We start from the raw sequence: 17020 nt of genomic DNA, 5'->3' as shown, positions 1-17020 counted from the left end.
TATGAGGTCGAAGTTTCAGTATGAAGTTGGTTAGTGTTGGATCAAGGAAGGACTCCACGAAAGGAATGACTTGGTACTTGGAGAGGGACTTGGTCTAGGGTTTGGGTCTTTGTTGTCTCATTTGAAGTAGATTCTATAAGAAGATAAGAGTTTTATGGGTTCCCTTTGGAGGAGTTTTGCCCTGGTTGAGAACCTAGTTTTTGTGTCCTCTATTGTTGATGTTTATGGTCTTGATATTTGTTTGATGAAAAGATCTAAATAAAGAACACAAAAAGACTAACTAAGTTCACAAGCAATTATTAAGGTTAAAGAAAATTGATTTAATAAGCTGCCACTTTGAATTTTCCAATAACGTTGTTATCCTAGGATAGGAGCCCAAATAAGATTAGAAGTTTAATGAAGAAATGTGATTGGGTAGAATATGTGTGTCATTTATGTGATTGATATTGGTAAATTTGCTTTCATTTTATTTAATGTTGTTAATATCCTAGTTGTGTTTTTATTCATCAAATGTAATTCTACTCGGAATTAATTACCTGATTGCTAGGAGTAAGAAAATTAACATTCCATATCCATCTCTACCTTTTCTAATGAACACAACCCATAATAGAGAAAACTATGGGAGCGATTGGTTGCAAATTGAAACTTGGATACAAACTAGAGTGCCTCTCACCCAAGGCTAGAATAACATAATTGTATATATGGGATGAAACTTATTAAAGCCATGAAAAGGAGAAAAAGTGGAAAGGGGATCTGAGTAGTTGATTTCCAAAAATCCTCTGAATGGGCCTTACCTTTGTGAGCTTGAATGAAGGAGACACGACCCATAAACCTTTGAGTGGCCACTTCTTTTATATGTTGCAATGATACACCACCATGCATATGGCTCTACCAAATCTAAACAAACCCATATAAAAAAGAAAGCATCCATAATTCCAAAAAGCTTATGGGAATTACATCCAACACATAGATTCACCATGAGCGAAGCTGCTTGAAGTGAGAAAGGGGAATGGATTTCCCACACCCCAGCCTTATTCACACGATGCAACTAGTTATTTTCTAGAATAATGAGCCTCTCGTGCCTCTGGCTTGGGTTAATGTTTGACACCATATCTAAAGAATTTGGAGTGTGCCTACAAACCTATTTTTTATTAGGGTCCCAAGTTCAAGGTTGGATGCAATTTTAGACAAACGATTAACTTTTGAATTCAACTCCCTTTTAACATGAAAGAATGAGATGTTTGCATATTGGGGAGACATGTGAGTGACCCTTCAAATCAAAAAGAAAATATGATTGACAATTGTGAAGGCTTTGTCGTTTAATACTTTGATTATCACAACAAGTATCCAATAAAAATTAGGGATTGAATATTTTCACTCTTAGCTAAGAAAAGTATTAACCATAGTGAATATGCCTCCGCAATGCTATTAAATGTCCTTCCTAGACCCCAAGAAAAGCGGTTCCTCCAAGATCTTGGATGATCCCAACACCACCTTCCACCCTAGGTTGTAACTTACTTTTAATACAAATATTATTTTTTGAAAAAATAATAAATAAACATTAGGATTCCTATAACAAGTAATCGTAATTCATGAATACTACTCTAAAGATTACCATAAAAGCAATCCAACTAGGTAGCACAAAATCAAATTTTCTATTTTTTTACCATTTACTGCTCTTGCATAATAAAATATATAAATACAGGTTTATTTCATCAAAATATATAAATACATGTTCATTTTGAACAAAAAGGTTTGAAGCCTCCCCAATGGGGGTGACGGATCAATGGATGGACAAGCGGATAGGTTGGTGTACAATGCTTGCCTAACATCCACACACTCAAGGCCAAATGTTTAAGTTTCATTATGGTGGTAGGCACAGGTGTCAAGGCCTAGCATGCACACTCTCTGTTTGTGGTCGTCGGTATTATAAACCATGTATCCCTTGAGGTTTCGCACAGTGAGTTGTAGTGGGCGATGAAGGTTTGGCATATTGTGTATTGGAGGGTCGAGATCTGGAGCACCCAGCAGTATGCATAGCTCTGGGCTGGCGAGGGGGAGGAGGAATGGTTTGAGTTGGCCTGCGACGTACCTCCTCTCTTGGTCAGCCCGTGGGATCTTAGTACGTCGCTGACAACCGAGTATAAGCTCTGCGACTGAAGTGCTTGTCTCCTCTTCTCTGGTTTCTTGTCTTGGCAAGAGGAATTGGCTTAGTCGTGGCTCTCTTTCTGCCAGGAATTGGGAGAGGGGAAACCTCATAATAACTCCGGGGGTGTTGATGTTCTGGTGCTCGGTCTCTTGGTCTTTGTCTGCTCCATAGGGTCAAAGTTTCGAGCAACTCTTATTGCTCTCCTCTGGAGCAAGGTCTGTGTGCAAAGGTTGGGAGGCGGCATAAAAGACAATAGCCTATCAAGCGCCTATTTAGGTTAGTCATTTTTCGTTTTGATAGTATGCCCCGTCAAAGGGGTCGTCCAAGGCATGGGGGAGGGGCTCCTCGCCCTAAAGGTCATCAAGCTAATAATTTTGACAACCATTCCTCTTTAGATATAAGTTGGGACTCTGTAGCAGCAGTGAACAGTTCGTTGGCCCGCTCCCCAAGAGGAATTGTTTCTCCAACCACCTTGGACTCAATCACTAATCAACTACACCATATACAATTTAATATCGGCATTATGAGGGACCAGTCCAACGAGGACCAGAATGAGCTAGTGGCCTACATCAAAGATGTGCGGAATGTTCAAATTGAAATCTTGGACAATCTGGAAAGTATGCATCGCCGCCACCACCGCACCAATGAACATCTTCGCTCCCTAGAGGCGCAAGTCAAGCACATTGACTTCCATATGCATGAATGGGTTTCCATCTTTGTTCCACCCCTGCTTTTCCACCAAACCAGCCTCCTTGAGAGATGTCTTTTCTTGGTTATGTATTCCAGTTTTGATGTTAGTATGGTATGGCCTTCAGGCCTAACGGAAATAAATGTAAATGGTGATTGTAATCAGCTTCTCTCTGGCTCTCAAGTGCCAAAGCCTGGCTAGCATATTAGGACAATGCCATGGGAGAAGAATTTTGTACTCAAGTTTCCTCTTATGATATAATGCAAACCTTTTTTACCGACAAAATAAAAAATAAAAATAAAAAAACAAAAATATTTGAAGTCATTACATCAAATCTCATCATGTCACTTACGGGAATTAAACCAACCTAAGAGGATCCCAATCATTCCTCACAACCACTAGAAACCAGCATAGATCCATCTTAACTATGGATCTATCAAGTACCGAGAGGGATCAAATCTCTCGAGGTGCAAATCTATTTTTTGAGTGCAAAACTTGAGGAAAGGAATAGGATAGGAAGATGATTGCATTCCATTTCAAGAGAGTTAGTCCATTGGTTTTGCAAGTGCAAGAGACTCGTCATATAGGTGTTATGAATTTCATTGAATTTTTCTAACTCTATTAGCTTAGCAGTAGTGGCCATCAAGGTTGTGTTGTTTCATTAATTTGTTTCTTCACGACTATATCCATTTTTACATTGAGAAAACTAGGGGACTAATTAGTTGCAAAGTGAAACTAAACAATACTCATATTAAAACTAGAGTGTCTTTAACCTAAGACCATAATTACATGAGTGTATCTATGAGATGAAATCAAATTAATTCAAATCACTTAAATCCACAAAAAGGAGCCAAAGTACAAAAAAGACCCAAGTAATTGATTTCCCAAAACCCTCTGCCCTTACACTTGAATGAAGGAAAGGTAGCCCACAAACCAACAAATGCCTGCTTCCTCTATCTATTTCAATGATACACCACCGTGCTTAGAGATATACCAAATCTAGATAGAACCATACACAAAAGAAAACATCCATAATCTTAAATAGCTTCAAGATGCCTCCACCACATAGATTACCCATTCATGAAGTTAAGAAGGGGAACGGGCTACCCACACCAAGTCCTTATTCATATGATGTGGCTAGATATTTTCTTTGGTAATGTGCCTCTTGGGCCTTGGATTAATGTTTGAAACCATATCTAAGAAATTTGGAGTGTGCCTACAACCTCATGCTTTTATTAGGGTCTCAGGTTCAAGGTTGGTTGCCATTTTAGATCAATGATTAGCTTTTGAATTCAACTTCATTTTAACAAGATATGTTTACAAATTGTGGATATGAATATGATTGACCGACGTGAAGGATTTGTTGTTTAATAATTTGATTAGCACCAAATTCTCCAGTAACTAATATGAATTGAATATTTTCACTTTGGCTAATCAAGGTCCTAACGAAAGCCAATATGCTACTTCGACAATGTTCTTAGATGTCCTTCCTGAACCCAAATCAAATTGGTTCTTCTTGGATCTTCGATTATTCCATCCTCATAAATTTTATTTATTTCCCAAAAAACAAATATAAAAATAAAAACAAATACATAACCATTTCTATAACAAGTATAGTTGATGAACAATATTCCAAAGACTTTTTCACAAAAGCAAGTCCAATTAGCAAGTAGGAAATTAAGTTTTCAATTTGTTTTAACCGTTTTATTTTATTGTTATAATAATAATAATAATAATTTAATTTTAAGATCAGAACCAAGCTAGATACCAAATTGTTGTGTGAATTCTCTTATGTAAGACAAAAGAGTCTAAGCACAATGATTTGACTAATAATATTAAATAATAATATTATTAATCTCAATCAATCAATAATATTAATACAATACATTCTCACCATAAATTACATTATAATCCATTAATAAAATACAAATTTTATATACATGGACAATAATTTAGGACAAATATTTGAATGCAATCAATCCAGATCTATCCTTAATTTGACAATAAAACATATTAAAAGAGATTAAATAAATTGCTTGATAAATTTTACGAAAATTAGGATTCACATGGTTGCAAGAGACCAGAAACATCACGACGCTCTTTAAGTTGGAATATGTAGAGAAAACGACTGAGAAAACAAAGTCAGCCAGAAACATTAATTCAAACCATGCCGATCGACCTTTGGAAAAAGGTGAATCAGATACACATCAATTCAGAGCATGCCGACCTTTAAGAAAAGCGGAATTTTAACAGTCCGGGCGTGATGAGGAGGGTCTCCCCATGCCGCCTCGAACTGCCGAACGAAGTCGTCGCTTAGCAGACCTTCCTCATTCACCACAGCCGACCATGTTCTGAAGAAACTCAGGTACTCTTGCAGGGTCCTCGTCTCTTCGATCTCCAATTCAATGACCGACTCTCCTCCCGCGGCGGGATGAGAAGGGAAAGGAAAGGGCAGAGTCCTGTACTCTTCGAATACCCATCTCCCGCACGGGTCGAAGAAGGGCAGAGTACGCTCAAAGAACCGCTCGAACACTTCGTCCACCGCCGGACTGACGGACGGTTTTGTGTACACCCACACAGCAATCACTCCCCCGGGCTTCCTCAGAACGCGCTTGACCTGCGCGTAAAATGTGTTCAGATCGAACCAGTGGACTGCGGCGGCCACCGTCACGAGATCCACCGAACTTTCAGGGCCGACAATCGAATCAAGGGCGTCGTCCGTCAGCAGGGGCGGCGTGAGGACGTACCTTATGTTGGGCCTCCTCTCCGCCTGCTGCAGCTGCTCCTTGCTTATGTCTGTGGCTATTACCCGCTCGTAATATTCGCTAATCTGCAGCCAAAAAAAAAGAAAAATTAATTATAAATAGCCGCGATGAGACCCATCTCAACTGGGTTTCGTTATGCAGAGACTGACTTGAAGAGCAGCTTGTCCATTCCCTGTGCCGACGTCCCACGCAAGTTGGTGTTTGGGCGTGAGAGAGGAGAGCAACGAGAAAAGCCGAGGCGGATACCGAGGCCTCGCGTTCACATAATCCTTGGCCACGCTCCCGAACACAAACGCTCTTTCTGTTGCCATTCTTTCGGGAAAATAAGAAGAAGAGCAGAAGCAAATTCTCAAATTTATTCCGGAAAACTAACTCCAATCCCAAGGATTAACCAATTGTAGAGTCGGGTCAAGGTTGATTTTGTCGTCGCCGTTTTCGTATAATTAAAATTATATTTTTTACATCAACAAATTAAGACAAACAAGTTTTTCCATTAAACTAAGTCTATTGTTAAGGGATTATTAAAGTTTACGGAGAGTGGTTTATATATTTTATATATAATGAGGTATAATGACGTGTTTTGAAAGGATTATTATGGTTTATATATTTTATATATAATGAGGTATAATGAGGTAAATGAAGGCTTACACATCACTGTTATTCAAGGAAAACCCCTCCACCTATAATAACCTTATCCGTTTGTAAAGCTCTTAACGAAGCAAAAACGATTTTAGAGTATACTCCAAGGGCCAATATAATATTTAGTTTTTATTTAGTTTTTAATGTTTCTAAACATTTGACACACACTTCATCACAAAAAAGTGCATCTCAAATTTTTAGAAACATTAAATATATATATATATATATATATATATATATATATATATATATATATATATATATTTATAAATATCAATAAAAATCAAATAATATTAATAAATATTTAAATAATTTGTATCTATATTATAAAGTTTTTTCTAATTTTTTTTATTAATATAAATATAATGATATTTAAATTTGAAATTAGCAAATACTATATAGTAACTAATACCCGGTATTTAATTTAAATATAATAATGTTGCAATTTGATGAATGGATTTTATATTTATATATATATATATATTCTAGTTTTATAAAATATATTATACGGTTAATATATATTTAAGCTATAATTATTTTATATTTAAATTTAATTTAAAATGATTAAATTTAAAAATAATAATTTAAATTATTAAATTTGAAAAATATTTTTATAAATATTAAAAAATTAAGATACAAAGTATTTAATCATTATATATAATACATGCTCAATGTTATTTTTAATGAATTACGTAAAAGTTAAAAATGAAAAGAAAAGGAGTTTGATCCTTGTGGACGTGAGGTAGATTGGAATTTAAAATGGATCGAGTATTTATTTCTTCAAATATATGTGCAAATTATATGAGTAATTTAAACATTTGATTTTTTAACTTTTTATGAAAATTAAATTATATTTAGAAAGTAGAAAACTCTTTAATTTTTATCTCTTGGAATATAATGTGTAAATTATATGAGTAGTTTGAATATTTGATTTTTTGAAATTTTTATGATTTTATTTTCTAGTTTTCAACAATTAGCTTGTTGTTTTCTAATTAATTTTGCCCAAAATATGATTTTATGTTTTTCAATTAAGTTGAGTTAAAATATTTTTTTATACTAAATAATTATTGTAAAGTTAATAATTACCTTCAAAATGGTTCATAACATAATGCTTTCATAAGACAATTTTTCTCCTAAGCAAAAACTACAGATAAAAGATGGATTTACTTAATGTATAATTAAGAGCAAGAATTAAATGTGCTAAGCAAACAAAGTTATCCATTAACTTTAATTACTATGTTTAAAATAAACTTTATTTCCATATAACAAATTATTAAACTACTATATTTCTATCTAACAAACTACTAAACTATTATATTAATATTTAATTAGCCTTCTACATATTTAGATTACATGAAATAAAAACATAAATATTATAAAATTTAAATTTATGAAATATTAATATTTAAAAAAAAAATCAATATAACTTAACAAATTGAAATTTAAAATAAATACAAAATAAAAATAAAATTCAATTAAATAAAACTCTCAAATATTATAAATTTAATGAAAATATAATTATAAATAAAAAAACATATATTTATGAAAATTTGTCCGAAGAAAGGAACTTAAGCTTTTTCTATTTAAACAACAAAATAAAGAAATTAATACCAAGTCAATGAAAAAACCAAAGGGTTATACCTGCTGCGCACATCTAATAAATAATAAAATTATTTTTTTAATTAATTTAATATAGAAATATATAAATTATTAATTATATTTTGCAAAGAAATTATCAATATATGCACAATGTTTTTCTTATCCATCTTTATTTTTTATCTAAAACTAGCATGATGATTATTATGAACGAAAAATAATAAGGCTATATATATTTTTTATTTAAGATATTTGATTGTAATATAACAATGAGTTTGTAAATGTTTCATTAGAAATAACAATTTATAATTTCTGGTTATATTTGCCTTTAGTTTTGGATTTGACTAAAAATTTATGGTATTTATTTATAGTTAAATATCAGAAATTTATTTTTTGTTATTTTTTATTATTGTTTGAATTTATTTATTTGTAAAGTGATTGGTTGAGGTCTTATTATTGGTTGCTTAGTAACTCTTATATCTAGATATAAGTCTTCCAGATTCATCAAATTGTTAGGATTTGGTCCACGGTTCAAACTAACTAATGTGGTTCATCCTCAAAACAAAGTGAGAAATCAAACCATCTATAAGAATAAATAGTATGGATGCATCATTGCCCAAAGTTAGCCAGTACAAATTAGAGGTTCGTAAATTAATTATTAAAAACTAGCCGTTGGTAAATTAGTTAAAATAATTATTTAAGAATTGGTGTTAGGGAGATATGTGTTAAAAACTAGCTGTTATGGAATAATTTAATATAAAATATTATTTTTACAAATTTATTGACTTATATAAAATAATTATTGACTTAAATAAAATATTTTTTAAGAATATCACTTTATAAAATATTATTTTAAAATGGGGTATCTAATTTCTCTATCTATTAATTACTAATTTTTTGTTTTTAGTTTTATTTCTTTTTTTGTTTTCAAATTAAAATAACGTATTATTATATTAAAAACATATTTTAATAAATTTAATTATAATCAATTTTATATATTAATAAAAATAAAACACACACATTATATTTTTAATTTTTAGTGATGACATTTAACAATATAATATTTTATTAGTCATTTTATTTTTGTAATAAAATTTTTGTGTTTATAATTTTTTCATTTAATTAAACTATATTTAAACTTAAAAAAGTAAATAATAACTATTCTATATAATCCTGGTTATATTCCATTGTGTGTTTAAAATACATAATATAGTTAATAACCCTTGTTATATTCAAGTGTGTGTTTAAAATATATAATATAGTTATTGAAACAATTATATAAGTTTTTAAACCATTATTTATGACATTAAATTTAACTATGAGTTGTTTCTTCTTTATACTATTTCCATGATGTTATTAGTTGTTTTTTTCTTTACACTATTTCCATAATGTTATATGGACTCTTTATGTGAAAGCATATTCTCAAAGTTTTCGCATTAATAAACAAATTCTCTTAACCAAAGCCATGTGTTTTGAAGTTTTAATTAGTATTTATGTTTTTGAAGTGGAAATTTACATTGTTGGATTTTTTAGGTTAGGTTAATATTTTTATAATGTTGGATTTTTTTATGTTGTGTTAATTTTATTAGATCGTTAAATATCATATTCATGTTTATTTTTTATAAGAATGTATTAAAATATATAACGGTAAAAAAAATATTAAAAATATATAAAATTATGTATTAATGTGGTAAAAGTTGTGAAATTATGATGTATTTGTAAATAGGAAGATTTGTAAATTTGAAGGGACTTGGTTTATATAAATTTGAATATATATATATATGAAAAAAAGACATTTAGTTTTTATACAATTGAAAAGATTTAGCTTAATAGGTAGATTTGAAGAGACTTATTTTGATGTAAAGGGAGTTGTTTGCATGGAATTGAGTTTAGCTTCATTTTTTTTTTTTTTCCTGAAGTTACAATTTTGAAGAAATATAGATTTTTTATAAAGTTTTAGTTTTAAAAAGACTTAAGAAATTTTTTTAGAAGATCAACATCGAGTTGCAATTTTAAGGATACATAAAATTTGAAGAAGTAGAAGTTTTAAGGAAGCCACACATTTTAGTAAGCCATAAATTTGAAAGGACTTTCAATTTGAGGAAGATGTAGCATGTTGAAAAATGGAAAGGCAAGGGAAATTCAAAGGTCAAATAGAAATAACTAAAAATAATTATAATCTCACCTATAATATATCACATTTATTAAAATTAAAAATTTATGACCCTCAACAAGTTAGCTACTTCATGCCACATCAACAACTATATAGCTAACACAGGGTTGAACATGTGGAAAATTTGTCCCACATGTCACCATCATATAATACCACGTCTGCAAGTTGGACACATAAGTTGTCACGTCATAACCGAATCCTGGCAAGGGTTAAACATCCAGATTTCTTTTATAGTCAACAAGTCAACTTTCCAGATATCATGACTCCTAGATATTTGGAACTTCAAGACCTCATAGTGAGGGGGTTTGGCTCCTCAATCTCCATTAATTCCTTGCTTTGTTGAGTAGTTCGTTCTTCAGCTTGCCTTATGTGCTGAGAGTGCCATGAAGCGAAGTTATTTGAAGCCAGAGACAAAGCATCCATATGTTGAGCAACGAATAAGGTATAAAGATGATTGCATTTCCATTTCCAGAGAGTGAGTCCATTACTTTTGCAAGTGCAAGAGATTCATCATATTGAAGTTATGAGTTTCATTGACTTCTTCTAACTCTATTAGCTTAGCGATAGTGGCCATCAAGGCTCTGTTGTTTCATTGATTTGTTTCTTTGTGACTATATCCATCTCTACATTGCGAAAAATAGAGGACTAATTAGTTGCAAAGTGAAACTAAACAATACTCATATTGAAACTAGAGTGCCTTTCACCCAAGACCAGAATTGCATGAGTGTATCTATGGGATGAAACAGAATTAATTCAATTCGCTTAAAGCCATGAAAGGGAGCTAAAAGTACAAAGAAGACCTAAGTATTTGATCTACCAAAACCCTCTAAATGGGCCTTACCTCGATTACAAGTCATAAACTTGAATGAAGGAAAGACAACCCACAAACCAACAAATACCCACTTCCTCTATTGATCTAAATTGTTGTAGATTAGTAATGCTATGCTAATTCCCCTCATCATAATATAAAAATGTGTTTGAGGTTGTACTCCAAAATAGTAAGTAAAAGCATGAATTTTATGTGTTTTTTCTTAATATAGTTTCATGAAGAAAAAAAATTAAAACATGAAACCAAAACACTAAATGGAAGCATGCATCAAACAATAATACACCATCCATTGATAAAGGATTTCACCCCTCCTAGGATACATCTCCTTGAATCAACTCTAAAGGCATGAACCCTTCTCGTTATGCTCAAAATTCATTAGATAAAGAGTACATAAATGTGCTGACAAAAAGAGTGGATTGTTTCCCCTTCAAGGAAACATTCTTATGCAAAGAATTTTCACTCTAAACATATGACAACCTACAGTTAGTCATGAAACAATCAACAAGATAAGGGCTCTCAAATCAAGACCCCATACTCCAACTTCCAAGAGCATAAACAAGTACAACAATCCACTTGAAGTACTTAAACAAGTCTCTTTCTCCATACACATATAGAGCAAAGAAGAAAAACAGCTACAACATTGTTGTAATGGCTGCTGCAGGAACACATATGGAGGCTGGAATACCCCTACAAGGTCATCTCCATCTTGGAAATCCTCCATAAATTGAATAAACACTCTAGTTGACCAGGGCACCCATAGGCTTCACTTTACAAAAAGCTTATCTAGAAGTGCTCCTTTGACTCTGAAACATGTTCCAATGAGTTCAAAATGCCCAAAAATGGCTATGTAGCCTCTTTTTGCCTCCAATTTCGTTGAAAATTTCCTTAGTTATGACTTCTACCAGTCTCCCCACAATTTTCTCCTCCAAATCTCATTTACTGCTAGTTAAATTCATTATTTGCAATCTAAACTAGCAGTTCCGCTGCAATCAGTGATTCTGCCATCATTCCCATCATTTTCGCGGTTAAAGACTAAGTGATCACATGCGGAGTGGAGGTCCGACGGTTAAGGCAACGGTTCCGCACCCTATCGGATATCACAATCAGCTGAATTCCATCGGCGTACAGACCCTTATACCATGCACTCTGTGAATCCGCTGGAATATTTAACTATAATGCATAAAACATTGCATCTAAGGTCTTATCGCTTTTCGCAACTCATCGCAATTGCAGTTATCGGTGGGATCATCTGCAGGACTCTTCCCTCTTCCCGATTGCGATATGTGATCGCATCGCATCGCAAATCATGTCAGGGTTGATTCTATACTTGATCCTTTGGTCGATATGAGATTGCAATCCATCGCAATCATAACTTCGTCCGATGTCGCATTGCATCCCTTCCCTTGTCAAGGGTCGATTTTGTAATGCGATCTTCCTTTCGACTGCATTTTTCGATATGTGAGGGCCAATGGTGGGCTGCCACTTGGCGCCTCCTTATTCATTGAAGACCTTGCCATGTCATCAAGTCAACCCTAAACTTTGATCGGCTTTAGCTTTTGCATACAAGCTTGGATTTGAGTGTCGTTCGCACCATTAGATTCAAAATGATGAGCTCTTCAATATGAAGCTGGACTTATCAAAATTTTGACACTTTGATTTTTTGACAAATTTTGAGCTCCTAATCACTCTCCCCCACTAAAAACCTTTTGGTCTCCAAAAGCATTAAATAATCTGCAACTGCTCTGTACTTGTCTACACCGCAAGTATCCTTCATGTCATCCTTCCTTCTCCTTCACCTTTCTTTTTCGAAGCCATAAGCAATGAGCCTACACCTGCATCCCCTACAAATTTGTAGTACAATATCTTGCAAATTACATGTTTTGCTATGTGATCAAAGAATTAAAGTTTGATGTTCTTCTCGACCTGTCCATGTCACTATGGCCATCCATAGCAACATCTTCCTAAGAAGAATTCCAAGAAGATTATCTGCAAAATCCTTATCAAGGATAATATCCTAAAAGACTTTTCCAAATGAACCCAAACAAGCTTCGCATAGTGAATACTTTTATAACTTGATTGCTACACACATTTGGAACATACTAAATTGCTACAACTACTCGTACAACAGTATTAAAATGATTTTTACAAAATGTGTTCAAGGAAGCATTTTACAAAATGGAATGAACTTGACTCTCAAATTTTCCATTCAAATTGACTATCAACAAGCCAAACTAGCATTGTAATGCTTAAAGAAAAACATCGTTGCATATAAGTGATTTATTTATGAACATCACTTTTACAAATTACCCAACTATGGGGTATTCAACTAGTGAAAAACAAAAAATAACAGACTTCAGTTGGACAAATAGTCTACCCATTTCTTACCCAACTAGGTGAATGAACCCTTTATTTGAACTTTCTCTTCTTCTGAAGTTGTTTCAGAGATGGTCGCATCTTGAGCCACTTTTTTTGTTGTCACTTCCTCTTCTAGTGCTTGCATGATCTGCTTGCCCTTACTAGGATGAAGTTGTGGAAACAATTTCCAACACTTCTCGACCCAATGCCCACTGATATTGCAATGAGTACAAAATTTCTTTTGAGCTCCTCTCGGCTCACTTGCCTTTATCTTTGGATGATATTTTCTCCTTTCGGTCTCAATTCTAGTAGACATAAACATCTTCTCAAGGATTGCTCTCCTTTTATCGCACTTATCTACACAATGGTTAGATGAAAGGAAAAAGGTACATGGAAACATTTTCCTTAACATGTTATTCAAATCCATGTTTTTTTTCCATCATGAAAAGCATTCGAATTAACAGCATTTGAATGAACAAAACGATTATACCTCTTTATGTTTTCCTTTGGCTTACGTTGCCTGCGTGAGGAACTCGCGTGGCTTGAAGAACTGAGATTTCCTCCTTCTTCGACGCTTTCATCTCTCTTTGGAGACGTTTTCCCCTTCAAATCCTCCTTAGGCTTGAGGAACCACGCGGGAACCAGTTCTAGGTGCAAACTCCAACATGTTGCCTCCTCATGTCCTCCCTTACGGAAAAGGAACATGTGACCCATGAACCATCACTAGAAGACCATTCTTCTTTTGCAACATAGCCTAAGCCTTCGTATTTAGGCCTCTCCTTAGCTCCAATTGCACTTTTGATGCCCTATAGGTTTATGCCAAAGCCTCCTCACTTGTAAACCATCTTGGTCAAGAGTTTGGATCCAATGCCTTTACTGTGTTTTTCAAAGGCTACCAATGGATTTACATCAATACTTTCACATAAGGAAGAAGCATGTAAATTCTTACCATTTGCTGCATCCTTTGATTGGCATATGAAGATGTTTTTGAATTTCGTTGTAATTTGAGATGTGTCCTCTTGGAATCTTCGGATCTCTTCTTTTAGCTCCTCATATTTGGGTGTTGATAGAAACTCATCTTCCACATGATGTGGACAGAAGGTACAAACTTTTCCATCTGCCTTCTCTGAAGGACTTTCTACACTAGCATCTTGCATAATAGTTGTAGAAAATCACGAAGATTGTGGAGAAGATAGTGGTTTATCACCATTCTTGTTACCTTCTTCCCTTGGAGAACATTCTCCTCTTGGAGGTCTAGATCCTTCACCTTGCAAATTGGTATTCCTCTCTCCATAAAGGACTTTCACCATTTCTTCCATGTCTAAGAAATCCTTTCTAAAAGCCTTCACATCCTCTGACATTCTTGCAGGCTCTCCTCCTTGGGACATGCTTTGTTTGAAGCTTCTACTGCAATTTGAGGTAGAACTTGGTGGTAGAGATTGAAACAATCTTGCTCTCCTTTCCAAAACCTTCTCCTCAATGAGCTTCAAAACACATTTACTTGCAAACAACAGTCAATTCCTCCTTGCACAAAGCAAAACCATAGCTCTGATACCAACCTGATCTGAATTGGGGCAGATTAGTAATGCTATGCTAATTCCCCTCATCAGAATATAAAAATGTGCTTGAGGTTGTACTCCAAAATAGCAAGTAAAAGCATGAATTTTATGTGTTTTTGCTTAAGATAGTTTCATGAAGAAAAACTTAAAACATGAAACCAAAACACTAAATGGAAGCATGCATCAAACAATAATACACTAGCCATTGATAAAGGAGTTCACCCCTCCTGGGCTACATCTCCTTGGATCAGCTCTAAAGGCATGACCCCTTCTCATTATGCTCAAAATTCTTTAGATAAAGAGTACATAAATGTGCTGACAAAAAGAGTGGCTTGTTTCCCCTTCAAGGAAACATTCTTTTGCAAAGAATTCTCACTCTAAACATATGAAAACCTACAGTTAGTCATGAAACAATCAGCAAGCTAAGGGCTCTCAAACCAAGACCCCATACTCCAACTTCCAAGAGCATAAACAAGTACAACAATCCACTAGAAGTACTTAAACACGTCTCTTTCTCCATACACATATAGAGCAAAGAAGAAAAACAGTTACAGCAGTAATGGTTGTTGCAGGAACACATATGGAGGTTGGAATACCCCTACAAGGTCATCTCTATCTTGGAACTCCTACATAAACTGAATCAACACTCTAGTTGATCAGGGCACCCATAGGCTTTAATTTACAAAAATCCTATCCAAAAGTGCTCCTTTGACTCTGAAACCCGTTCCAATGAGTTCAAAATGCCCAAAAATGGCTATGTAGCCTCTTTTTGCCTCCAATCTAGTCAAAAGTTGCCTTAGTTGTGACTTCTTCCAGTCTCCCCACAAGTTTCTCCTCCAAAACTGACTTACTGCGAATTAAATTCATTATCTACAGTCTAAACTAGCAGTTCCACCGCAATCAGTGGTTCCACCATCATTCCCATCATTCTCATGGTAAAAGACTGAGTGATCACATGGAGAGTGGAGGTCCGGCGGTTAAGGCGATAGTTTCGTACCCTGTCGGATATCACAATCAGCTGAAGTCCATCGGCGTACAGACCCTTATACCAGGCGCTCTGCAGACCCGCTGGAATATTTAACTGTAATGCATAAAACATCGCATCTGGGGTCTTATCACTTTTCGCAACTCATCGCAATCGGCATTATTCGTGGGAAAATCTGCGGGACTCTTCCCTCTTCCCAATTGCGATATGTGATCGCATCACATTGGAAATCCTATCGGGTTCGATTCTATACCCGATCCTTTCGCCGATATGCGATTATGATCCATCGCAATCGCAACTTCGGTCGATGTCGCATCGCATCCCTTCCCTTGTCGGGGGCTGATTCTCTAATGTGATCTGCCTTTCAACTGCGGTTTCCGATATGCGAGGGCCAATGGCGGATTTCCACTTGGCGCCTCCTCATTCACTGAAGACCTTGCCATGTCATCATGTCAACCCTGAACTTTGACCGGCTCTAGCTTCTGCATACGAGCTCGGATTTGAGTGTCGTTCACACCATTGGATTCAGAATGGTGAACTCTTCAATCTGAAGATGAACTCATTAAAATTCTGACACTTTGAAATTTTGATTTGAGCTCATCATCATCTATCTATTGCCATGATACACCACCATGGCTAGAGCTCTACTAAATCTAGATAGAACCATACACAGAAGAAAGCATCCATAATCCTAAATAGCTTCAGGATGCCTCCACCACATAAATTAACCACGCATGAAGCTAAGAAGGGGAATGGGCTACCCACAATAGGTCCTTATTCACATGATGTAGCAAGCTATTTTCTTGGGTAATGTGCCTCTTGGGCCTTGATTAATGTTTGAAACCATATCTAAGAAATTTGGAGTGTGCCCACAACCTCATTTTTTATTAGGGTAACAAGTTCAAGGTTGGTTACCATTTTAGATCAATGATTAGCTTTTGAATTCAACTTCATTTTGACAAGATATGTTTGCAAATTGTGCAAATGAATATGATTGATCGATGTGAAGGCTTTGTTGTTTAATACTTTGATTAGCAATAAAGAGTCTCTGGTAACTAATATGAATTGAATATTTTCACTTTGGCTAATCAAGGTCTTAAACGAAACGAATATGCTTCGAAAACGTTCTTAGATGTCCTTCTTGAACCCCAATTAAATTGGTTCTTCTAGGATCTTGCATGATTCCATCCTCGTATAGTTGATGATAACCATTTCTATAACAAGTATAGTTGATGAATAATAGTCCAAAGAGTTTCTCACATAAGCAAGTCTAATTAGCAAG

At 34.5% G+C, this 17020-nt stretch overlaps 1 protein-coding gene across 1 annotated transcript; it reads right to left on the bottom strand.

Annotated features, from left to right (window-relative positions):
* Nucleotides 1-4923: 4923 nt before the first annotated feature.
* On the bottom strand, nucleotides 4924-5971 carry LOC149155476 (uncharacterized). The gene is made up of 2 exons (XM_089440502.1): nucleotides 5752-5971; nucleotides 4924-5667 (listed from the first exon to the last, which is right to left on the bottom strand). Exons 1-2 carry the CDS (start codon nucleotides 5911-5913, stop codon nucleotides 5050-5052), a joined length of 780 nt encoding a protein of 259 aa, XP_089296628.1. The 5' UTR covers nucleotides 5914-5971; the 3' UTR covers nucleotides 4924-5049.
* Between the last annotated feature and the right edge of the window lie 11049 nt (nucleotides 5972-17020).

Source organism: Pinus tabuliformis, chromosome 9, assembly GCF_031772625.1.
Source record: "Pinus tabuliformis cultivar Carrire ecotype Pingquan chromosome 9, CPIR1, whole genome shotgun sequence".
Taxonomy (NCBI): domain Eukaryota; kingdom Viridiplantae; phylum Streptophyta; class Pinopsida; order Pinales; family Pinaceae; genus Pinus; species Pinus tabuliformis.
This window is presented reverse-complemented; position numbering and strand designations above follow the sequence as displayed.

Coding starts and splice junctions, on each gene's coding strand:
- LOC149155476 (XM_089440502.1), bottom strand. CDS start 5,913: ATGGCAACAGAAAGAGCGTTTGTGTTCGGGAGCGTGGCCAAGGATTAT. Junction 5,668..5,751: donor ATGGACAAGCTGCTCTTCAA/GTCAGTCTCTGC, acceptor TTTTGGCTGCAG/ATTAGCGAATATTACGAGCG.